Source organism: Bos taurus, chromosome 24 (genome assembly GCF_002263795.3).
Source record: "Bos taurus isolate L1 Dominette 01449 registration number 42190680 breed Hereford chromosome 24, ARS-UCD2.0, whole genome shotgun sequence".
NCBI classification, from domain to species: domain Eukaryota; kingdom Metazoa; phylum Chordata; class Mammalia; order Artiodactyla; family Bovidae; genus Bos; species Bos taurus.
Window position 1 is genome coordinate 30,332,537 of NC_037351.1, and position 20,853 is coordinate 30,353,389.

Below are 20,853 nucleotides of genomic sequence, written 5' to 3' on the forward strand. Positions count from 1 at the left end.
GTCTTTTATATGAAGAAGCTGTATGTTTTCTATGTGCAGAAGCTATCCTGCACAAGAAATAACCGTCTTTACAAGGAAGGAGAGGCAGCTGTCAGTTTCAAGTGGTGAGCTAAAGGGACTTCATGGTAGGGCAAAATCAAAGTGGAGGAAGGGAGGCTGGGCTCATAGGCAGAAGATAACCAATATTGCTTCGCTACCAAAATAATAAGAAAGGTCTTTTGATCCTCTCAATTTGGAATTGAGCATGTGTGAACCACAGGATGTTTTTAAGGAATCATTTATTAAAGCTAGAATTGAACTCCGTTATGAACTCAGCTGTAATTCTGTGTTATTGGGTTTTAAAAATCAAGCAACATTTGGGGAAGGTGTCGGTGTCTATGTGTTTGGGGTGGGCGGGGGAGGGTGTCGTTGGTGAACAGGTTTATAACTGCTTGGTTTTCCTGAGTGCTCTTCCTGGTAAATACTCTTAAGTATTATCCTGAAGAGGTCTTTACCAATATTTGATGAAGTATCATTACGGGCAAAGAATTTTGGTAGCGTTTCAGGAGCGGATGTCACGAAGCCGATTCCCGGTCGCCCGCTAATCAGGCCAACGCGTACTTTTCCGAGGTGCGTTTTTTCGTATCTAATATTAGCGGGGGTCCTGACCGTCGTTTGCAAAATATCCAGGCAACCTCAAAAGCTGCTGTTTTCCCAACTCCGTTAAAAAGTTATTTGCACTTGGGTTTGTTTTTTTTTTTTTTTTTGGTTCTTCTCTTCCCCACCCCCGCCCCCTGGCTTTTGCCAGTAGAGACCTGCCCTGGGGGCGATTTTGTCCTGGGAGCACAAATCTATTTTCTTTTCTGGAAATAAGTTGACGTCAACTGGGAGCTGTTTTTGGTTGCTTTGTTTCCCGGAGCGTCCAACCCAGCACACCGCCTTCGGCAAATTGCGAGCAATTCAAAGCAGCTCGCCCAGCTGGGAGGGGAGCCGGGGCGGAGGGAGTCGGGGGCACCCCTGCCGCCCGCAGAAGTGGGGAGACCTTGGGAAGCTGCTCCGCCTCTGGAGTGTGGTCCGAGTCCCTGGGCCGAGCCCGGAGCGCAGCCCCGAGCCAATGCGGCCTCCGGGCTCAATGAATCCGCGGTGAGGGCCGCCGGGCGGGGAGCAGCCCTGGCGGGGAACTTGCCGGGCGCCCACCTGAATTCTCCGCAGGGCTGACATGCCGGGCGGGAGGGCTCCGGAGGCCCCCAAACCTGGGAGCATCCCGGGACATAGGGCCAGCCTTCCGGAAGTAGCCGGTGCGGCTGATGTGTGCCAGGTCGTGTGCGCGGGACCGCGGGTGCGACTAGCTTCGCAGCCTACTGCCTTGAACTCCTTTCTATACATCCCCAGCACAGTGGCGTTTGGACACAGCGGGCCGCACCTTGGGAAAGATTCCCGAGGAGTGCTACCTCCGGATCCCAGCCCTCCCCCCACTCCCCAGACAGTTCTCTGCAGAGAGGAGGACTGATGAGAGTGTGGTGTGTGTATGTGTGTGTGTGTTTCCCCGAGGAGCAGGAGGGGGCCCGCGAGGCAGTGACTTGCTCTAACTTGTTCACACCTCGCGCGGTTTCCCCCAAGCTCAGCGGCGGCGTCCAGGGCCGAGGAGGCGCGCGGAGGGCGAGACTGGTCGCTGGGGAGACACTGTCGACTCCCACTTTAGACGCCCATGCGGTCCAGAGACCTAGTCTTCCTTCCTTCCTCTTTTCTTCTTTTTTTTTTTTAAATTACAAATTGCCTCATGTGTTACTTCTGATGCGCAAGATTATAAACTGCCCTGAAAGCAAGACAGAGGGCCTGGTGTGTGTGTATGTGTGTGTGGGGGGAGGAGGGGGGGTGTCGCAGGGGACTAGCAATTGAGTAGACCCTCGCAGCCCAAGTGCTGAGAATTCGGACTGAGATCCGAGGACGCACTCGAAGGGCTGCAGAGGCAGCCTCACCCGCGGGCCGGCCTGGGACTCGGAGTTGACCAGCGCGCTAGGGGGACACACTCGGGCTCCCCGAGGAGGAGCAAGTTAGAAGGCATTCCAAAGTCCGGAGATGGCGGCCGCGGCCGTGCCTCCAAAGAAATGAGCCGAGGTCTTGGTGGGTCTGGGGGCGCTGCCCCCGGGCCTGGAGTCCTGGAGGCGGTGACAAGGACGTGCCCGGAGCCTGGGCGCTCCGTGGGCGGGCGTTTGGCTGGAAATGGGACAGTGTCTCCGATGGGAAAGCGGGACCCGGCGAGCTCTCTGGCCGCCTTTCCAGTTTCGGAGGTGCCCGCCCCCGCGCGCCGAAGGCAGCACAGCCCCGAGGGCGAACGAATGGCGGTTGGCAAACTTGGAACCAGAGCGCGCCCAGGATCCGAATTGCCGGAATCGTGGCGGCGGCGGGGGCGGCCGAGACCCAAGTTCACTTTTTTCCCGCCCACCGGCCCCCAGGGTCTTAGGGACTGGCGATGCCCGCTCCGACCAGGTGGAGCGCCTCGCCGTCGGGAGCTTTGTTAGTTTGCTTCGAGGCAGGAGGGCGGTGGCCTGGGCGGGTGGGGAGGGGTCCCTGGGGTCTCGAGCGCCTCTCCCCCGCGTCTCCCCTCCCACCCGCCCCTCCCAGTCTTTCTGCCTTTGCTCCTTCCCCAGGCTGGCTGGACCGGCGCGGACTTGCCCCAGACCTACGGGGAGCGCCCCAGGTCTTTAATGACAGCTTAAAAGTGGCTGTTGGAAAAGTCGAAAGGGATGAGGCTGACGTGGGGCGTGTTTCGCTCCTTTGCAAGAGTCGGAAAGAGAGCTGGGAGCCTTGCGGCTGGCCCCAAGCCCCCGCGCCTCGCCCCCAGCAAGTAGGTGGGGGAGCCACCGCTGCCGCCAGCCCCATCCCGCTCCCAAGCCTCGCCCGCTGCGCCCTGGCCGCGGGCGCAGAGAGGGTGCGGGGCCTCGCCGTGCCTCCTCCACCCTGCTCATTAACCTGCCTGCTCCGCTCCGTTCCGGGCGGCCCCAGACACGGGCTTCTCGAAGCAGCATCCGCGGCCCGCCGGGTGCAGCCGCCTCCCCGAACCCCCGGCTCCGGGGGGCAATGAGGGGGCGGTGGAAGGGGCACTGCTCCTCGGGCATTACTTAGAGAAGCGAGACCGCCCCGCCCTCCCAGCCGGCCCTCCCTCGCTCCCGCCCGGGCCCGCGCGCCACTCAACCAGAGGGTAAGTTGGGAGTGTTTCACCCCCATCGACAGCTCTCCCTCCCCTTCCTTCCCCCCCCCCCCCTTCAAAGTTTTCTTCGGAGTGGGGAGAGGGGTGGGGGAGGAAGAGGGTCCAGCCAGCCTCGGTCCTTACGCGCTGCCTGTCTAACGTACCCCCGCCTCCCTACCCCTCCATCCCCCGCGCGCTGCTGCCCCTCCGGAGCCGCGCTCCGAACTGACAATTGGCGCGCGGCTCCTTTAAGAGCCCGGCTTTGCCTCCCGGTAGCTGAAGGTCATTAAACACAAAAGCTCTCAGCGCTGCGGTCCAATATAGCGCATGCGCCCTGCCCGAGGACTGGCAGAGAGACGGCAATATGGCGAGAATGCCTGGCAGCGGGGACTGTAACACCAGCGCGGGCGGCAGCGCCGCCGCCGCCGCCGCCGAGAACAATGGGGAGCGGGGCGAGGGCGAGCGCGGGGTGGGGGGCCGCGGCCGCCGCCACGGCCGCCCGCACTACTGCAGCGCGGGCGAGGAGGAGGAGGAAGACGAGGAGGAGGACGAGATCCAGGAGGTGCAGATAACGGGGGACGAGGAGGAGGAGGAGGACGGAGGTGGGGGGCTGGAGGAGGACGAGGAGGAGGAGGAGGAGATGGGGCTGGATTGGGACGAGCCCCTAGAGCCCGAGGACTCGGCCGGGGAGGAGCTGGAGCCCGAGCCGGTCCATAGGATCAATATGGACCAGAGCGGCGCGCTGGAGCCCGAGGCGCCGCCGCGACTGTTGGCGCCCCGGGCCCGCGGCGGGCCGCCCGGGGCCGGCGCCGAGCTGGACCCCGACGTGCTGCAGCGCCCCGAGCGGGCCCGGCTGAGCGAGAACACCCGGCTGGCCACCCGCTACGCCGTGCGCATCTTCCGGGAATACCTGAGCGAGAAGGCGCAAAGCCCGGACTTCGAGACCATGGACAAGGGGGCGCTGTGCCGCGTGCTGCGCTCCTTCTACGCCGAGGCCCGCTCCAAGAGCGGCCAGCTCTACAGCAAGTCGTCGCTCATCAGCATCCGCAGCTCCCTCAACCGCTACCTCAACGAGCCCCCGTACTGCCGCACGCTCGACCTCACCAAGGACCCCGAGCTGCGCAGCGCCAACCTGACGCTGGCCGCGGTTATCCGCAAGCTCGAGGAGCAGGGCGCGGGGCCGGTGGTGCAGAAGCAAGCCATCACGCGCGCCGACCTGCGCAAGCTCTACACCTCCAGCGTCTTCAGCACCAACACGCCCTTCGGGCTGCTCAACAAGGTCTGGTTCGAGACGTGCATGTACTTCTGCACGCGCGGCCGCGAGAATCAGCGCGAGCTGGAGGAGGACTCCTTCGGGCTGGCCATGGACGAGGATGGCCGCAAGTTCGTCTACTTCAAGTCCCTCGGGCCCTACCACAAGTCGCGCTCGTCGTCGTGGAGCAAGAAGCGCGCCGAGAGCAGCGACGAGGAGAACTTGCCGCGCATGTATGAGACGGGCACCGAGTTCTGCCCCTATGCCAGCTTCGTAAAGTACTTGTCGAAGCGCAACCCCCTGTGCAAGGCGTTCTTCCAGCGGCCCCGGGACCACTGCAGCGAGGGCGATGTGACTTGGTACGAGAACAAAGCCATCGGCAAGAACTTGCTGGGCACCAGGATGCAGATGCTCTCCAAGGCGGCCAAACTCTCCAAGACCTACACCAACCACTGCATCGGCGCCGTCTCCATCGCCACGCTCAACAGCATCGCCGGCATCGGTACCAAACTGGGCTCGCCCGCCCCGCAGGGCTGCTACGCTGAGGCTCTGAACGGGGCGGCTCGCCACCACTCCCACCAGCCCCCCACCCATCCCTCCCACCACCACCGCCCCCAGCCGCCCTCGCTGGGGAACACCTATATCCTCCCCAGAGACAGCCAGGTCGGGCCCGACGTGAAATCGGAGGCTGCGCCCAAGCGCGCCCTGTACGAGTCGGTGTTCGGGTCGGGGGAGATGTGCGGCCCCTCTTCCCCTAAAAGACTTTGTATCCGCCCCTCGGAGCCTGTGGACGCGGTGGTAGTGGTTTCGGTGAAACACGACCCCCTGCCTCTTCTTCCGGAAGCCAATGGGCACAGAAGCAGCAATTCTCCCACAATAGTTTCACCTGCTATTATTTCCCCCACCCAGGTAACCAAACCAAAGTCTGTGCATGAAGTGTTTCTCTGGTACCACTTGGAGACTAACTTGGGCTCACGCAGGCCTGGGTTGGTGGGGGGCGGGGGAAATTTTTCAAAGTAGCAGATAAGCTGAATCGGATTTGATTTCACTGTTAGAAGCTTAACTCTCTTGACGCTTTTCAGGAAAGTTTCCACCTAACCATAAAGGCTGTGACAGGGCCAGCTACCTAACACTCCCTGCTGCCGCAGTAACGCTGAAAACTTCAGAGTTCACAGAACAAAAGGGTCGGCTCAACCCTCCATTGAATGTCTGGGTTTTAGACGGCAAAGCGTGCAGGAATACTGTGCCTCTAAATGAAGCAGTTACTTAAACTATCTTTGCATAAAGCAACCATTAAAATACTCTAGTACATATTCACACTGACTTATAAAGGTAGAAAAGCAGTTATAAATGATTATTTATAACTCATACATGCCATTCCCACTTCCTGTAAGGGGCGGATTTTGGAGAGTTGTGGGCGAGTGCCAGTTTATACTGTGAGGTGTAGTTGAATGTAAAGCACCCGTTTGGGATGTCGTTTTCATCAACTAAGTCACTTGTTGATGGTTTGGAAAGGTAGTGTCTGTACTGCCGCCAGTTTCCCAGTTGGAGCATGCTTTATGTGCTGGGCTGTGTGGGCACTGGGACTTTGCTCTTTCCTAGCGCCACGGAGCTGTTGGTCTAGGGCGCAGTTAAGTGATGGCAAGATAGACAGTTGAGATAACAGCAGATTAGAGTGGAAAGAAGTCTGAAGTAAGCTAGCTCAGAAGCTGAGCCACCTCGGGTAAATCACTTCACCTCTCTGGGCTTCAGGATCCTTAACAAAGATAAGGGAGCTGTTTGAACATTAAAATTATTTAATTCTAAGTGGTTAGACTTCTGGGTTGAGATTAGAGGTTCAATTGGATATTTGTCTTACTATTTTTCCTAGAAGAATATATTCATATTCTTTTAAAGCTAAGTTCATCTTTTGGATACTGTGCTGTAGGAGTCAAAAAGCAGAGGTCCTTGGGGACCCTCCTCTCTTCTTCAGACAGGAGTAGCCCCTGGGTTTTTACAGCTTGGCCCTGAGTTTGGGGGTGTAGGGCAGGCCTTTCAAGGCACAGATGTCAGGAACCTCTGTGCTTTTTCCAAAGTGGAAATTCCAGTTCTGGATAAACTGACCCTTTCAGACGCTTACTGGCTAATCAGCAAGCCTCAAGGCCAACTGAGAAAGGGTTTGTGAATGGTACTATAAACACCAGAGTTCTCTAAGATACGAGAGACCCGGAGGCTGTGTATCTCTCTGTGCTTGTAGTGCACAGTTTCTGACAGACCACGAGGTGGTTTAGGGAGTTGGAAGGATGGAGACTCTGGATTTACTTTTTCTTTGAAAGCAAAAATAAATGATCAGATTCTTCTGATAAAGTAAAACCCTTAAAATGTCCTGATTTCAGGTAGCACCTGATTAAGAGTTAAAAGCCTAAGAGAGTTTATTAAAGTACCTATCTGCTTGAAATAACAGTGAAGCAGTTGGTCCCCTGGCATCTGTCTACTGATTTTTTGACTCTAGTGTCACATGGAATCCTGACTTAAGATCCGCAAAATATGAAGGACCTTTGTTTTCGTTGGTTTGGTTTTTTTCTAAGAATTACAGCACTCCGCCACAGTCTTTTATTTTAACTGAGTGAGATCAGTCATTTCTATAAACCTGGACACTGATGCTTTTGTTCTTGAGTTCTTGTTAGGTAACTCCCAAGTTAAATATAGATTGGAGTGTCCATATGTCCATATGTTGGTTATGTTATCACTATGCCTTTCAAACAGTATCTTAGCTAAATCCTTTGCAGTTAAAACACTACAAAAAGTTTCTTTGCTTTCGCTAATGTTAGAGTAAAAATTTTTTTCATCAGCATTAAGAAGTTTAAGGGAACTATTTAGTAACTTCTGTAGAATTCCCTTCAAAAGTCTGAGCATTCTAAGTATGAAATGCATGTTCAGTGTAAGTACAAAGCTGATATTAAACTTTTTCCTCCTGTATTTACTAAAATCAGTATTGAGGTTCAGGGCATTTCCTGGGGTTTAATGACTGGCTGGGGTTGCTGGCCTAAGGCATCACTTTAGGTCGGCAGCTCCTTTGGCTGGTCATTAATTTGCAGGAAATACCCTGTGTTCCTCGAGGTTCAGTCATTATTACTTAATTATAAAACATAGGCTGTCTAACCTTAGTGCAGGCTAGACCTTATCAAGTGGAGTCACACTGAATTCCACTAAGGACTGCTTGATGACACAGTGACACCCTGTTTGAGTCTTTCATCATATCTGAAGTTTCTCAGCAAATGAAGAGCCTGTTACTGTAAATGCATTTACTCTTTTACTTCTTGAGGGTGTTCATAAGTGTATTACTTATGGGACTGGTTGACAAATGAATGCACGTAAGGATTAATGAAGATTATGGAATTTGTGATTCTTTCACTCATGTGCAGTTCCTGGCTTTATTTAATTTTGAAGGGGGTGGAGGCTTGGTGGTTGTGATGGTTACCTTAACTGATTCACTCTTTAATCTCTTGAATGTCTGTGTTCAAAGTAAGAGATGGTCTTAGTTCTCTCCCCTCCTCCACCCCAAGGCTGTTGTGTCTAAGATGATCTCCTTATTGGTACAACTTCCTAACTCCCAGGTGATTACATGGTACATATTTAAAGGCTTAGCACGTCTCCTATTCAGCCTCTTCATAGTTGTTCTCTTTGCATGAAAATGTGGCATTTTTCTTGCCTCATCAACACTTGGCAGCATTTGTAAACTTGTGAGAAAGGTGTCCTCAGTTGAAGTTTCTTGACCGTAACCCAAATTACCTCCAGAAATACTTTTAAGGAATTCTGTAAGTAGGAAACCTATCAGTGGCGAGATTCTGGGGTTGGTGGTACACGTCCAGTGTTTTCTGTTTCATTGAGTTCACTAGGGACCAGAGTCTGTCCTTCAAATCTCCAAGCTGAAAATTAGAGCAGCTTCCCCGTGGGACACACCCAGTGGTTCATGACCTTGCCTTTGAAGAAGCTGGATGCTGACAGCACTTGGAAATCCAGTCTTCATTCAGGTTCTGTCATGCGGGAAGAGAGAAGGAATATTCGTTCTAACTCCTTACGTGAAAAAAACATGCATTTTACGTGTCATTGAAATAATTGCCAAAGTCCTATTTTGTTTTGGAGACTAGGCAGGCAGGATACTCTTTTTTTTTTTTTTTTTTTGTCTTAAAGGTGGACTCAAACTTCTGTAAATGTGAAAGGTACGTTCATGCTTAGTCATGTCCAACTCTTTGCAACCCCACGGACTGTAGCCTGCCAGGTTCCTCTGTCCACGGGATTATCCCGGTAAGAATTCTGGAGTGGGTTGCCATTTCTTCTTCCAGGAGAGGATCTTCCTGACCCAGGGATCGAACCCACGTCTCCTGCATTGCAAAGCGGGTTCTTGACCACTGAGCCATCTGGGAAGCCTCTCAGTTGAGACAGAAGGGTGTTTAACAGTTATGTCAATGGTAGGTTATCTGGAGCGGTTAGGATTAACCACCTTGTGTAAAATGGATGTTTTCCTGATTTTTAATAATATTTTGTGGCTGTATTCTTTTTTCTCATGCAGGAATGTTTGCTCTCCTTTATAGAAAGTTCAAATTGGTAAAGGAACTAAGTGGCATTAGCCTAAGTAATGGAAGTTTCTTCGTTCTTTTAGGAAACAATTGCTGAACACCTACTATTTTGGCTTTGGTACCAGAAATCTTTATAAATTAATCATTTTCCACTTGGCAAGTAGTCTCACTGGCAAGATTTTGGCCTCATTAAATATTAAAGGAGATTAAAATAAAGACAGTTAAAAGGTAAAACACTCAATGTTTTGAAAGTCTGTTTTTGCAAGTGATTTGGGAAAGAAATATGTAATTTTACTCTTTTGTATTAATATTGCCATGAGTACTCAGGTGTGTTGTTTTAAATTGATACAAACCCACATATATATCATGGGCAGCTCACTCCAGTATTCCTGCCTGGAAAATCACATGGACAGAGGAGCCTGGCAGGCTATAGTCCATGGGGCCACAAAGGGTCAGACACGACGAGCGACTGAGTGTGCGTGCATGCACACACGTCAGCTCACTATCGAATCTAATCCAGAAAAGGGAGAAAAACTATTTGCTGCCAAAGGGAAAAGTGGATGCCAGTCATCTAAATGTAAATCTTTGGATCACCTTGATTTAAAATCTGGCTCCCCTGACAAATGTTACGTAAAAGGCCATCCTTTCATCACTGTAGACAGATTTCAAGCAAGAAGAGTTTCTTCAAATGGGACTGCATGTTGTATATGAGACCTCTTACATTTTCACCTTGATTTAGGCCAAAGCTCCATTTCAGTGATTTATGAAAAGTTCACTTTCGAGTTATCATTTGGTGTCTGCATCGCCATTTCAAAAGCAAAGTTGATACAGAAGTTGCTCTGTGGTTACCTGTGTTGAAAATCTTAGGACCAGACATATAGACTAGGTATCTAGAACTTTTCTTTTTTTTTAAACTTCTCTTTGATCATTCAGTCATTCACTGCATCATACCAATTAGTTAGGATGCCATTTGAAAGACTTCTCTGGAGAATTTTTTTGCTGCCCCCACCCCCATACCTTGAGGGCTGTGGGATCTTAGTTCTCTGAACAGGGAGCAAACCTGCGCTCCCTGCATTGGAGACGCAGAGTCTTAACCACCGGACCGCCAGGGAAGTCCTCCTTTGGAGAATTTAGATATGGGGTAGAGAGGTGGGAAGTGATGAAGGGAAATTGATTGCCTTTGATAAATGAAAGAAATGAAAGAAAACATAGCTTTAGAATTTGAAACATTGTGCTGATGTTTTTATTTAACACTAGTGGTTTTCTAAAGATGCTGACTTCCACTCAGCCACTGTTACCTGAACCTCTTGCTGCCTGCTAAGGGTTGCCAAGAGGAGCTGGATTCAGAGGAGGGGCTTCCAAGCTGAAGTGACTTTCTGCTTGATGCGCGAACGTTTCGGGTAAAGTTGTAGGCCCTTTGGTTTTCCAGAGTTGCGAAAGTTCCTCTTTGTCTATTCTCCTTCGAGAAGAGAATGAGCTGCTTATGGTCTAGAAATAAGTAGGCGTTTTAACTTTTTGAGACGCCTCACTAGAGCAGGGGGCTATGGGCTGAAGCTGAACCTGCACGTGGGGTTTACCTGGCACCCATGACTATATGAACTAGGCAATAGACCCCATTGAATCCCCTTGGGCTACTGGAGACCCAACCTAATTAGATGTGTTTTAGGTTTTCAGTAATTCTGCTTGGCTTTCTGTTCAACACTTTCTTTACAGTCAGACTTTATTCCTTTTGGCTTATGTGTTAACAATCTGATGAAACCTTTTCTTTTTCCCCTAAAAAAAGATCCTTTTGTATCTGACAGCAAACTCTCTCTTAGAGACTGAGACTGATTATCTTTTTTATTATATCCTAAATTTGTCCGAGTCTTGGGTCACAGAAACAAATGGGTGTGGGTGACATCTTCCAGTATTGGAAGGCCAGAGTGTCTGAGCTTTAATTGGAGGTTTTGTCACAGCAGTTTGCTCTGGTGCTGCTTTGCAGACCCCAGTGGCAACTTCCTTTTTCTGGAAACCCACTGCTTTCTGAGATGTGTGATTTGTGTTTAGCAGCTGGAAGCAGTTCAGCTTCCGTGGGCCTTCCAGGCAATGAGTTTGGTAATATGGGTGAGGAGGGTACAGTGAGGTCCCAAAGGTGTGAAGGCAGGGGTGGTGTAAGCATCTCCTATGTCTAGTCCTTTTCTGCAATCCTCAGAAACTGGGGAGACCTTGAGGAGAGCCCTGGGCACCTGCCAGGCTCTCTCAGTTTTTCCCCCATCAACAGCCCGATCTCCACCCAAGTATAGACTTTGAAAATCATCTTTGTAAGGCAAGCCTTCCTGGGAATATCTAGACTCCTTCACTCCCTGAATTACTGCTTTCTGATGGTCACCTGGCCGTGAACCCTGGCAGACGGGTGGTTTGATTTGATCTGTAAGGAAAGAAAGTGGACGCGAAAGTGTTAGTCGCTCAGTCGTGTCCGATTCTTTGTGACCCCCATGGACTGTAGCCGTCCATGGAATTGTCCAGGCAAGAATACTGGAGTGAGTGGCCATTTCCTTCTCCAGGGGATCTTCCCAACCCAGGGATTGAACCCAGGTCTCCCCCATTGCATTCTTTACCACCTGAGCCACCAGGGAAGCTCTAGGCACATACAGAAGGAGGCAAAAATATGCTACCTGCAAAGGGTTGACAGATTTATGAGACCATCCGGCTGTAGGCTTCTGGGAAGAAAGGAGAGGAATTCGGAAAGGAATGTGGGAGAATGGCAGAGATAAGTGTTGCTTCCTTTGTGAATAATTTGGTTCCCAAATGTCAAGACTAGTTTGGAAGCTTATAATTTTCGATTTCTAGTTTTATTTTGTGTCCCCCGTCCAGCTTAACTCACCTAGTTCAGTCCAGGCTCTCACCATGCATCTCCATCCCTCCTCTCTTAACACAAGACAAAGGAAACTATGATTTATAGCGCTGGGTCCCACGTGGGCTCTTGAGCTTGTGGATTAGTTCTGATACCTAAACTTGCTGTGGTTTTTTGGCATGTAGTTTTTAAGGCAGTTACAGACGTTGAGCTTGTTCACCGTCCTGGCTTCTTTGCCGTTCTGGGTGGACAGTTGGACCAGATCAAGGCAGGAGTGAAGGGAGGAGGCGTGAGGCCGCGAGGCTGTCATGTCACTGGGCTGCAGTCCAGACACAACCGTGATTCCCTCCTTAAAGAGTCTGATGTCAACTGTCTCAACCTCTAACTGACTCTGTAGTCAGGAAGTGGAGTGTAATCATTAGTATTAATAATAACCAAGATGAACCGAGGGCTTTAAACTAGCCCGCCCGACCGGCAGTCTCTGCATCACTTGGGAGCAGTGGGCTACTTGGTCTAATTTAATCCTCACATAGTCCTTCAAGGAGTTGTGGTTATTATTTCCACTTTACAAAGGAGGAATCCAAGGTTAATAGATGCTGACTTAATTCCCTGAAGGTCTAAAAACTGGTTAGTGACTATGCTGGGATTTGAATCCAGGACTGTCAGATTCCGGAGTCTGCTTTTAAAATCCATGGGCTGTTGATTCCACAACCCTTAACTGTTCATATAAAATAATCCAGTAAAGAGAAGATGATATAACATTAGATTCATATCACTGCCTTAGGTGCTTTGCTAGAGCAATGTAAGAACTTATTAAAATACAGCAAAAAAAAAAAAAAAAAGGGAACACAGAGTATTTCCAGTTACCATGCCTCCATTTGGCTGCATGTGGTCCCAGCCTCTGCCGAATCTGGGGACAGTATCAGCCAGACTCTTTGAGACGCCCCATCACAGAGCATGTTAAGAGCAGACTCTGGGGCCAGACTGCCAGCGATAAATCTCAGCTCTGCCCAGAACCAGCCTGCGCTTTGGTTCCCTCCTGAATCACATGGGGACAGTGGTCATCCTTACCTCCATCAGTGTTAAACGAATTGCTGTTTGAAAATTGCTTAACTCTGGAGCATTTGATGAACACATGAAAAACAGCTGATCTTGCTGATGAAGTCCCAGCCTCAGTCTTCAGTGTTTCTCTTGTGAATAGCTCATCCAGATGCTGCACAGGCCCTTCTGCCTCCTGGGGCGTCCGTTGCCGCGGGCCAGTAGCACACCCTCTGGTCTCCTAGGAGGTGGGCAATCCCCGGAGGCTTCTGGCACTGTGGCTCTCCCAGACCCCCTCCCTCTCGCTCACCTCCAGCTGTCCATCCAGGTGTCCTTTACACCAAAGCCGTTTTTTTCCTCCCCTCTACTTTTCTTTGAGATTCTACACTTTTCTTCTGAGTTTGTTCTGCAGACCCTTCCCATTGCTAGAGGGGGTAGGAGGCACCCTCTGGAGGCGAAATTGCCGCCCAGACTCCAGGGGATTTACAAACTCCAGGGGATTTGGCTTAGATGGAAATCTAAGCTTTTCACAAGAGGGTAAATTTTATTTGGAATGGTTTGGAATTAGGGGAAGCAGTCATAATACATAGTCTTAAAACGTTATAAAGGTTGTTTTGGCAATAACTTTCATAAATTTTAATTCCAGTATTTTAGAAGTAGGGCCTGTATTTGCCCACATCTTCTTTATATTGTTGTGTTTCCCTCCCGGCATAAGTGGATTATTGTTTTCTAATTCTTGACTTTGGTCTTGGAGACTATATAAAATCAATCAAAATTTTACTTAAAGTTGACATGTACTAGTACTAACACATGTTTTGAATAGACTGCAGAATCAGGGTAATTGCTTGGTGTTCGGATGCAGCATTTCTGACCAATTAGTGACCTCTTCTGCCTTGTTTTAATTTGACAGAGTGAGCGCTGTTATAAAATAAGAAAGGATCGCTGTGATGATACAGGATCTGTTACCTCTAGTTTGCTCTTCAAATAATCACAGTATTGTAGTCCCAATAGTATAAGTTTGTGGGTTTTAGAATTATATTAATTATTAATAACTTTAATACTTCCATTAATTTCATTAAGCCAGCTCATCTAGAGTGTTGGTTTCTATCTTGTGACTTTTTCCTGACAAAATTATATATAAATAGACTTTAGCTATTTTCTTTCCATCTTGAACAAATATTTCACTGTTTTTTACTCCAGAAAAAAAGGAGAGACTGGCAGTATATTTATTTTTCAGTGGGAAGCATGTTGCTGCAGAAACATGGGGACCTAAATGTGTAACAAGAATATTAGAAAATGGATTATGCTAGCTTCATTTTCTTTTCTCAACATGATGTTCCGTCACACATTGCCTTTTTTTTTTAACTAATAGTAGGATGTTCATAGTGCTGGTGATTTCACTAGTTTCAGGATTATTTTTTAAGGAGGAGGGATGGTGAATTTCCAGGTATGTCTCTCAAGTTTATTTTTTTTTTTTTAACTTACAAAGAGGATCGTGGAATCCTAGATCCTTTTTGTGCATTTAACTACTATCTCGAGTGATGGATTTTAGAACCACTCCTTGAGTTGTGAGTGGTGAGCTAGGAAAAGTCAAGATGTTATACAAAATAACTCTGAAAGTAGGATTCATTTATTGAGCACTTACTGTGTGCAAGGACAGGAATTTGAAGGTAAAAAATAACTTAGACGTAGTTAAAGGAAGACGCTGGAGAAGCGACAGTGGGAATACCTGCAGTGTAAACTGCAGTGGGCAAGTCAGGAGGGGGACCTGATGGAGGGGAGGGTCTTGGCCCAGCTACTGGCTGTTCACCAGTAAAGCCTGGGGAGTAAACAGTGTGTGTATTGCTTTCTAAGAAATGGGACCAAAGGTGGCCTGACCAAACTGAAAGACTAAACATTTAAACCTTAACAGTGTGTGAGGAGAAAAATGTAAAATCTCAGAAGAAATAAAATCTTGCCTTGTCAAAATGTAAGCTTTCTCATTGCTGTGACCTTTTGTGGGAAAGCCTTAGTTCATGGCTGTCTTAGCTGTCCCAGTATGAAGTAGGCTGCCACATCTGAGGTCCATAAGAATAATGCTTTACAGGTTGCAAAGAGCTTTTTAATATGTGATTTCATTCTAAGGAAGCTTTGCAGGGCCCTTCCTAGTGTCAGTTACTGGGTTGGGCAGACTGTGGGGACACAGATTAACTCCTTGTCCTGGGAGGACTCAGCTTTGTGGAGGAGGCAGATAAGTGACCCAACGTGTGATAACTCCTGTGGTATCTCGAGTGATGGATTTTAGAACCAATCTTTGAGATGTGAGTGGTGATCTAAGCAGAGTCAAGATGTTATACAAAAAAACATGAAGGGGAAAGGTAGGAGCTGGAATTATACCCATCCTCCAGATGAGGAAAACTGACCCTTAGAGAGGTTAGGCAGTTTCTCAAGTTCACCTCGTTCCCAAGGAGTTAAGTTCCAAGTCTAGGTTTGGGCCCTTTTACAGTGCTACTTCTGGGGCTGTCATGTATAGCTGAAGGTTATTTTGTTTCGTTTGTAATTTTTAGCTACACCTCATGGCTTGCAGGACCTTAGTTCCCCGACCAGGGATTGAACCTGTGCCTTTGGCAGTGAGAGCACAGAGTCCTAACCACTGGACTACCAGGGAATTCCTTAGTTGAAGTTATAAAAGCATTGCTGTCAGGCACTGAAGAAAGAAAAAAAAAAGTACACCGAAGCACAAGTATGTGGATGGATGTGTCTTTTAAGAACTCAAAGAGTCTTAATGTGATTTTCGTGCTTTTGGTGTTTTAGGACAGTCCAAAAGAACATTCTGGATCAGGGTGAAGTAGAACGGTCCAGCAGTGCTCCAGATGTCAGTGGCTGACAGCTCCAGCCAGACTGACTGTGGGGGATCTTTCCTCACAGTGAAGCCCAGCTCCTGGAGCCCCGCCCCCTGCAGTGGTTGAGGACTGACCCCCACGGAGAGCTGTATAGTTCTGTCTTTTCCCACTTGAGCCAAAGCACTTAATTAAAAGAAAGAGTGTACACAGTTCTGATGCAGTTATGACTAGTACAAAGAGCCAATAAAAATGACAATAAAGTGCCTGACAAATAGAAAATGTTTAATAATGCTGAGGTACTTTATGGGGCAAGGCTTTACCTCTTGGCATGGGATGACAGGCTTCCCATGGAGGCTTTTCCTGGCGGCTGCCCTTGGCCGCCAGCTCCCGCCCAGGCGGTAGAGGCGAAGTGCCCGGGCACTGCCGTCTTGGAGTCACCCAACTTTTTCCTGCAGGAACCTCACTGGGAAGTGACCACCACAGACATGTAGCCCTTTTAATTGTGACAGTGGGTAACACAAGGTTTACAGGACGCTTTAGTGAGAAGGGAAAAGGCACAGTAGCAAAAAAGTTAAACGGAAGGCAAGTAGCTAAAGTGCCTCCGATCTTACTGGACATTTGGAGCAAAACCAACATTCTCCATCAGTTCTAATTAGACCTCCCAAAGGAGATACCAAATTAAAGTTAAGCTGAATTATCCTTGGGCAGGTTACTTAGTTTCTCTTCTCTTAGGTGGCAGTCCACTTGTTCCTCGGTGTCCTCAGAGAATGGGTTCCAGAACCCCCTGGGATGCTCAGGTCCCTTATATAAAGTGGTGTCATATTTGCATATAACTTGTAAATGTCCTCCCTAAACATTGCACCATCTTTAGATTACTAATGCCTGATGCCATGTAAATGCCGTGTAAGTAGTTATAAATACAATGTAAATGTTCTTAAACAGTTGCTGCTGCTACTGCTGCTACGTCACTTCAGTCGTGTCCGACTCTGTGTGACCCCATAGACGGAAGCCCAAATTCAAGTTTCTGGAGTGATTTTTGCAATATTTTTAAATACTTTTGATCTGCAGTTGATTGAAACTCTGGGTACCCATAGACACAGAGGATTGACTGCATTCCTGCTGTGAGTGGTAAAAGCCCATACATAGTAAGTGCTCAGCAACTAATAGATTTTAAAAATTTCAGTTGATTAGAGATTACTGACAGGGTACAGGAAAAGTAGAGGGGCAGTATACAATTTCCAGTTGATCCTCAGTATTCTCTTTTTGAGCTAAAACAGAGGATCCCCCCTCATAAAAACCCACAAAATATTTATAAACACAGGTGAAAGAGTGGAAATATGCAAATAAACCAGCTGGAAAACCCCCATCTGTGGTAACGACAAAATAATGAAAAACAAAAGGCAAAGAATAACTTTAAAGTTTATATAGAAAAATGCATGTTAAATTCTAGATATCCCTGTTGAGCCAGTGTATAACTCATTAAAATATAAAAATAAAATTAAATCCACAAACTTTTATTCTCTCCTTTATACCATGAAGAGGATAATTTAAAAATTAAGGATTAATTTTGGACTGTCTTTTAAGTAGATCTTGAAAAAGTTGGAATGACTTACAAGTTTTGACAACATGTCTATAGTGTTCAATACAATTACCCATTTTATTAAAAATATGCAATTTGATTTATTTTTTTAATATAAATTTATTTATTTTAATTGGAGGCTAATTACTTTACAATATTGTATTGGTTTTGCCATACATCAACATGAATCCGCCACAGGTGTACACGTGTTCCCCATCCTGAACCCCTCTCCCTCCTCCCTCCCCATACCATCCCTCTGGGTCATCCCAGTGCAGCAGCCCCAAGCATCCTGTATTATGCATCGAACCTGGACTGTTGATTCATTTCACATATGATATTATACATGTTTTAATGCCATTCTCCCAAATCATCCCACCCTCGCCCTCTCCCACAGAGTCCAAAAGACTGTTCTATACATCTGTGTCTCTTTTGCTGTCTCACATACAGGGTTATCGTAACCATCTTTCTAAAGTCCATATATATGTGTTAGTATACTGTATTGGTATTTTTCTTTCTGGTTTACTTCACTCTGTATAATAGGCTCCAGTTTCATCCACCTCATTAGAACTGATTCAAATGTATTCTTTTTAATGGCTGAGTAATACTCCATTGTGTATATGTACCACAGCTTTCTTATCCATTCATCTGCTGATGGACATCTAGGTTGCTTCTATGTCCTGCCTATTATAAACAGTGCTGCGATGAACATTGGGGTACACGTGTCTCTTTCAATTCTGATTTCCTCAGTGTATATGCCCAGCAGTGGGATTGCTGGGTCATATGGCAGTTCTATTTCCAGTTTTTTAAGGAATCTCCACACTGTTCTCCATAGTGGCTGTACTAGTTTGCATTCCCACCAACAGTGTAAGAGGGTTCCCTTTTCTCCACACCCTCTCCAGCATTTATTGCTTGTAGACTTTTGGATCGCAGCCATTCTGACTGGCGTGAAATGGTACCTCATAGTGGTTTTGATTTGCATTTCTCTGATAATGAGTGATGTTGAGCATCTTTTCATGTGTTTGTTAGCCATCTGTATGTCTTCTTTGGAGAAATGTCTGTTTAGTTCTTTGGCCCATTTTTTGATTGGGTCGTTTATTTTTCTGGAATTGAGCTGCAGGAGTTGCTTGTATATTTTTGAGATTAATCCTTTGTCAGTTGCTTCATTTGCTATTATTTTCTCCCATTCTGAAGGCTGTCTTTTCACCTTGCTTATAGTTTCCTTTGTTGTGCAGAAGCTTTTAATTTTAATTAGGTCCCATTTGTTTATTTTTGCTTTTATTTCCAATATTCTGGGAGGTGGGTCATAGAGGATCCTGCTGTGATTTATGTCGGAGAGTGTTTTGCCTATGTTCTCCTCTAGGAGTTTTATAGTTTCTGGTCTTATGTTTAGATCTTTAATCCATTTTGAGTTTATTTTTGTGTATGGTTTTAGAAAGTGTTCTGGTTTCATTCTTTTACAAGTCGTTGACCAGTTTTCCCAGCACCACTTGTTAAAGAGATTGTCTTTTCTCCATTGTATATTCTTGCCTCCTTTGTCAAAGATAAGGTGTCCATAGGGTGTGGGTTTATCTCTGGGCTTTCTATTTTGTTCCACTGATCTATATTTCTGTCTTTGTGCCAGTACCATACTGTCTTGATGACCGTGGCTTTGTAGTAGAGCCTGAAGTCAGGCAGGCTAATTCCTCCAGTTCCATTCTTCTCTCTCAAGATTGCTTTGGCTATTCGAGGTTTTTTGTATTTCCATACAAATTGTGAAATTATTTGTTCTAGCTCTGTGAAAAATACTGTTGGTAGCTTGATAGGGATTGCATTGAATCTATAGATTGCTTTGGGTAGTATACTCATTTTCACTATATTGATTCTTCTGATCCATGAGCACGGTATATTTCTCCATCTATTAGTGTCCTCTTTGATTTCTTTCACCAGTGTTTTATAGTTTATAGGTCTTTTGTTTCTTTAGGTAGATATATTCCTAGGTATTTTATTCTTTTCGTTGCAATGGTGAATGGAATTGTTTCCTTAATTTCTCTATTTTCTCATTATTAGTGTATAGGAATGCAAGGGATTTCTGTGTGTTGATTTTATATCCTGCAGCTTTACTATATTCATTGATTAGCTCTAGTAATTTTCTGGTGGAGTCTTTAGGGTTTTCTATGTAGAGGATCATGTCATCTGCAAACAGTGAGAGTTTTACTTCTTCTTTTCCAATTTGGATTCCTTTTATTTCTTTTTCTGCTCTGATTGCTGTGGCCAAAACTTCCAAAACTGTGTTGAATAGTAGTGGTGAGAGTGGGCACCCTTGTCTTGTTCCTGACTTTAGGGGAAATGCTTTCAATTTTTCACCATTGAGGATAATGTTTGCTGTGGGTTTGTCATATATAACTTTTATTATGTTGAGGTATGTTCCTTCTATTCCTGCTTTCTGGAGAGTTTTAATCATAAATGGATGTTGAATTTTGTCAAAGGCTTTCTCAGCATCTATTGAGATAATCATATGGTTTTTATTTTTCAATTTGTTAATGTGGTGTATTACATTGATTGATTTGCAGACATTGAAGAATCCTTGCAACCCTGGGATAAAGCCCACTTGGTCATGATGTATGATCTTTTTAATGTGTTGTTGGATTCTGATTGCTAGAATTTAGTTAAGGATTTTTGCATCTATGTTCATCAGTGATATTGGCCTGTAGTTTTCTTTTTTTGTGGCATCTTTGTCAGGTTTTGGTATTAGGGTGATGGTGGCCTCATAGAATGAGTTTGGAAGTTTACCTTCCTCTGCAATTTTCTGGAAGAGTTTGAGTAGGATAGGTGTCAGCTCTTCTCTAAATTTTTGGTAGAATTCAGCTGTGAAGCCGTCTGGACCTGGGCTTTTGTTTGCTGGAAGATTTCTGATTACAATTTCAATTTCCGTGCTTGCGATGGGTCTGTTAAGATTTTCCATTTCTTCCTGGTTCCGTTTTGGAAAGTTGTACTTTTCTAAGAATTTGTCCATTTCTTCCACGTTGTCCATTTTATTGGCATATATTTGCTGATAGTAGTCTCTTACGATCTTTGTATTTCTGTGTTGTCTGTTGTGATCTCTCCATTTTCATTTCTTTTCTAATTTTATTGATTTGATTTTTCTCCCTTTGTTTCTTGATGATTCTGGCTAATGGTTTGTCAATTTTATTTAATCGTCTCAAAGAACCAGCTTTTGGCTTTGTTGATTTTTGCTATGGTCTCTTTTGTTTCTTTTGCATTTATTTCTGCCCTAATTTTTAAGATTTATTTCCTTCTGCTAACCCTGGAGGTCTTCATGTCTTCCTTTTCAGTTGCTTTAGGTGTGGAGTTGGGTTATTTATTTGACTTTTTTCTTGTTTCTTGAGGTATGCCTGTATTGCTATGAACTTTCCCCTTAGCACTGCTTTTACAGTGTCCCACAGGTTTTGGGTTGTTGTGTTTTCATTTTCATTTGTTTCTATGGATATTTTGATTGCTTTTTTGATTTCTTCTGTGATTTGTTGGTTATTCAGCAGTGTGTTGTTCAGCCTCCGTATGTTGGAATTTTTAATAGTTTTTCTCCTGTAATTGACATCTAATCTTACTGCATTGTGGTCAGAAA

General features: G+C 46.6%; 1 protein-coding gene across 4 annotated transcripts in view; it reads left to right on the forward strand.

Annotated features, from left to right (window-relative positions):
• KCTD1 (potassium channel tetramerization domain containing 1) overlaps positions 1-20,853 on the forward strand; it is a 212,169-nt gene that overhangs the window by 105,889 nt on the left and 85,427 nt on the right. Inside the window, exon 1 of one of the 4 annotated variants that reach the window (XM_005224077.5) lies at positions 2,672-3,181. The exons of 1 other annotated variant lie outside the window; for it this stretch is intronic. Coding sequence is in view for 2 of the 3 variants with exons in the window: in NM_001080360.2 (NP_001073829.2) it covers positions 3,534-5,330 (1,797 nt within the window). In the remaining variant the exon portion in view is untranslated. Of the gene's footprint in view, positions 1-2,671; positions 3,182-3,265; positions 5,331-20,853 lie in introns of those variants that run through there. 2 more of the 4 variants (NM_001080360.2, XM_059880994.1) reach the window with 2 other exon arrangements.